This window comes from Octopus sinensis, unplaced genomic scaffold, assembly GCF_006345805.1.
Source record: "Octopus sinensis unplaced genomic scaffold, ASM634580v1 Contig02147, whole genome shotgun sequence".
In the NCBI taxonomy this organism is placed as follows: Eukaryota; Metazoa; Mollusca; class Cephalopoda; order Octopoda; family Octopodidae; genus Octopus; species Octopus sinensis.
In genome coordinates, this window is record NW_021825422.1 from 158 (window position 1) to 5,000 (window position 4,843).

General features: G+C 39.3%; 1 protein-coding gene across 1 annotated transcript in view; it reads left to right on the forward strand.

The window, feature by feature from the left end:
• Positions 1–725: 725 nt before the first annotated feature.
• LOC118760939 overlaps positions 726–4,843 on the forward strand; it is a gene marked incomplete at its 5' end in the record, with an annotated part of 9,822 nt that continues 5,704 nt past the window's right edge. Inside the window, one exon of the mRNA XM_036498569.1 lies at positions 726–848. Coding sequence (XP_036354462.1) covers positions 726–848 — 123 coding nt within the window. The remainder of the gene's footprint in view (positions 849–4,843) is intronic.

The window sequence follows — 4,843 nt, forward strand, 5'->3', positions numbered from 1 at the left end:
CTACCAAATCCACTCACAAGGCTTTGGTCGGCCCGAGGCTATAGCAGAAGACACTTGCCCAAGGTGCCACGCAGTTGGACTGAACCCGGAACCATGAGGTTGGTAAGCAAACTACTTACTACACAGCTACTCCTGCGCCTATATATATACATATATACGACAGGCTTCTTTCAGTTTCCGTCTACCAAATCCACTCACAAGGCTTTGGTCGGCCCGAGGCTATAGCAGAAGAACAGCTTGCCCAAGGTGCCACGCAGTTGGACTGAACCCGAACCATGAGGTTGGTAAGCAAACTACTTACTACACAGCTACTCCTGCGCCTATATATATACATATATACGACAGGCTTCTTTCAGTTTCTGTCTACCAAATCCACACTCACAAGGCTTTGGTCGGCCCGAGGCTATAGCAGAAGACACTTGCCCAAGATGCCACGCAGTGGACTGAACCCGGAACCATGAGGTTGGTAAGCAAACTACTTACTACACAGCTACTCCTGCGCCTATATATACATATATACGACAGCTTCTTTCAGTTTCGTCTACCAAATCCACTCACAGGCTTGGTCGGCCCGAGGCTATAGCAGAAGACACTTGCCCAAGATGCCACGCAGTGGGACCGAACCCGGAACCATGTGGTTGGTAAGCAAGCTACTTACCACACAGCCACTCCTGTGCCTATGTTGTTAATTATTTCATTGAAATACCTATGTTTTATATTTTCAGGTTGCAAATTTGACGATCGCCACTCCCAGTGCAGGAACTTCAGTTCTTACGCTTGTTATACTCCGGATATCACAAAACTCTGCTGTGAGACTTGTAAGAGACACTGCAAAACAAATATACCTGGTAATTAGAACTTTATTCTAATCACTGTTTTTTCTGGGTTTTTTTTGGGTTTGTTAATATTTTTTGAGCTGGCAGAGTCATTACTGCACCAGATGAAATGCTCAGTGGCACTTTTACGTTCTGAGTTCAAATTTCACCACAGTCAACTTCACCTTGCATCCTTTTGGGTGTTGATGAAATAAGTACCAGTTGAATACTGGGGTTAATGTAGTCGACTTAACCTCTCCTCCAAAATTGCTGGTCCTGTGCCAAAATTTGAAACCACTACTACTACCACTACTACCACTACTACTACTACTACTACTACTACTACTACTCTACTACTACTACTACTACTATTATAAATTATTATTATTATTGTTATTATAGGCGCAGGAGTGGCTGTGTGGTAAGTAGCTTGCTAACCAACCACATGGTTCCGGGTTCAGTCCCACTGCGTGGCATCTTGGGCAAGTGTCTTCTGCTATAGCCTCGGGCCAACCAATGCCTTGTGAGTGGATTTGGTAGACGGAAATTGAAAGAAGCCTGTCGTGTATATGTATATATATATATATATATATATATATATGTATATGTGTGTATATGTTTATGTTTGACAACTGAAGCTGGTGTGTTTACGTCCCCGTAACTTAGCGGTTTGGCAAAAGAGACCGATAGAATAAGTACTGGGCTTACAAAGAATAAGTCCCGAGGTCGATTTGCTCGACTAAAGGCGGTGCTCTAGCTTGGCCGCAGTCAAATGACTGAAACAAATATAAAAGAAAGAAAGAAAGAAATTATTATTATTATTATTATTATTCTTATCATGAAAAATCTCAGCTTTATTTTGCTGTGTATGATGGAAAGTGTCAGCTGTCTACAGGCAGCAGACTAAGGTGACACTTGTTTACTGGTCATGCCTCAAGAACTCTGCAGAGGACTATTGCAGTTCCAAGCAATGGTGATTTTTTTTTGGTAGCCATTCTATCTTTATATTTGTACCACTCTTTTTGAGCCCTGTTGGTAGTCGGGCACAGATATTTCCAAGCATATTTTAAGGCGGTGAGCTGGCAGAAACGTTAGCACGCTGGGCGAAATGCTTAGCAGTATTTCGTCTGCCGCTACGTTCTGAGTTCAAATTCCGCCGAGGTCGACTTTGTCTTTCATCCTTTCGGGGTCGATAAATTAAGTATCAGTTACGCACTGGGGTCGATGTAATCGACTTAATCCGTGTGTTGTCCTTGTTTGTCCTCTCTGTGTTTAGCCCCTTGTGGGTAGTAAGAAATAGGTATTTGTCTCCGTTACGTTGTGATTCAAATTCCCCCGAGGTCGACTTTGCCTTTCATCCTTTCGGGGTCGAAAATAAGTATCAGTTATGCACTGGGGTCGATGTAATCGACTTATCCGTTTATCTGTCCTTGTTTGTCCCCTCTGTGTTTAGCCCCTTGTGGGTAATAAGGAAATATATATATACTATTTACTATTTTACTATTTTACTTGTTTCAGTCATTTGACTGCGGCCATGCTGGAGCACCGCCTTTAGTCAAGCAAATCGACCCCGGGACTTATTCTTTTGTAAGCCCAGTACTTATTCTATCGGTCTCTTTTACCGAACCGCTAAGTGACGGGGACGTAAACACACCAGCATCGGTTGTCAAGCAATGCTAGGGGGACAAACACAGACACACAAACACACATACACATATATATATATACATATATACGACAGGCTTCTTTTCAGTTTCCGTCTACCAAATCCACTCACAAGGCATTGGTCGGCCCGGGGCTATAGCAGAAGACACTTGCCCAAGATGCCACGCAGTGGGACTGAACCCGGAACCATGTGGTTGGTTAGCAAGCTACTTACCACACAGCCACTCCTGTTATTATTATTATTATTATTATTATCATCATGAAAAATCTCAGCTTTATTTTGCTGTGTATGATGGAAAGTGTCGGCTGTCCACAGCCAGCATACTAAGGGTAACACTTGTTTACCGGTCATGCCTCAAGAACTCTGCAGAGGACTATTGCAGTTCCAAGCTTCTATCTTTACATCTGTACCAATCTTTTCGAGCCCTGTCGGTAGCCGGGCACAGATATATCTCCAAGCATGCCACTCACTATTGGCATCACTATCCGCTCTCTTCACTGTCCGCACAACCTGCATATTTCTTGCATCAATTCATCAATATTGTTCGCATCTTCTGTTGTCACTCGGATATGCTACGTCAATTATCAGGCATATTTTTTTTTTCCTGTTCCGTTCCCTTCAACAATGTCAGGTTTCCGATGTTTAATCAAATTCTCAGACCGGATCATTGCATCCCCATCGGATTTTCCGATCCTCATTCTCGGCTAACTCCTTTCTGGGATTTGTCATACCCATGCCTTTGATCTTTCTAGGCCATAATTTCCAGAAAGCTCCCAATGGATCTTTCCTGCCACATTGCCATGTTGCCTTTTGTGTTCGTGTGGTGCCATTTCCAGGCATTCACCACTCATAATTCACTGTCAATAATTCCATGTCTTCATATCCATACTCACCAATTCATTCTTTTACCAATTTTATCATCATCATCATCATCATCATCATCATCATCATCATCATCATCATCATCACCACCACCACCACCACCATCATCATCATCGTCATCACCATCATCATCATCATCATTATCATTATTATTATTATTGATATTATTATTATTATTGATATTATTATTGTTATTATTATTATTATTATTATTATTATCATCATCATTATCATTATAATTATTATTATTATTATCATTATTATTAATTATATTATTATTTGTTATTCATTATTATTATTATTATTATTATCATCATCATTATTCATTATTATTATTATTATCATTATTATTATTATTATTATTATTATTATTATTATTATTATTATTATTATTATTATTATTATATCATTCATAATATTATTATTATTATTATTATTATCAATATTATTATTACTATTATTATTATTATTATTATTGTTATTATCATTAATATTATTATTATTATTATTATTATCATTAATATTATTATTATTATTATTATTATTATTGAAGCCGTGAGCTGGCAGAATTGTTTGCATGCCGGGCGAAATGCTTAGGGGTATTTCGCCTGCCACTACATTCAGAGTTCAAATTCTGCTATGGTCGAGATGTTACAGCATGACTGAAAGCATGGGGAGGAGAAGTAGCAAAATACCTTCATGTAATACAACACTGACATTTAAATGGATAGGGTTTCACTAAGGATGTGGGCAGTACTTGTCAGTACAATCTTCTGGATTTCTCTGAGACATGGTTCTCCTGGGATGTTATCTAAATGTTTTTGACATCCCTTTTTTATCATACCCCTTAGATCAACTTTGCCTTTCACCTTTGCAGAGTCAATAAAATAAGTACCAGTTGAGTACTGGGGGTTAATGTAATTGACTTACTCCCTACCCAGAAATTTCAGGATTATTATTGTTATCATTATTATTATTATCATTATTATTATTATTATTATTATTATTATTATTATTGAGTGAGAGAGCAGTACATGCCTATTTCTTTATTACCCACAAGGGGCTAAACATAGAAGGGACAAACAAGGACAGACATAGGTATTAAGTCGATTACATCGACCCCGGTGTGTAACTGGTACTTAATTTATCGACCCCGAAAGGATGAAAGGCAAAGTCGACCTCGGCGCAATTTGAACTCACAGCATAACGGCAGACGAAATACGGCTACACATTTCGCCCAGCATGCTAATGTTTCTGCCAGCTCGCCGCCTTTGGCAGTACATGCCATTAAAGTGACACTGGGGTAAAATATACGAAGCTCAGAGGTGAATTATTCAAATGCCCAAAGAATCCCACTCAACACATGGCTATAATGTTCCCCCACTACTTCTACTCATGATCAGAAATGCCCATATCGTCAGCCACCAAGGGACATGCTCAACTGGTTAAAGTCAAACAATTGACAATCAAATCTGTGGTT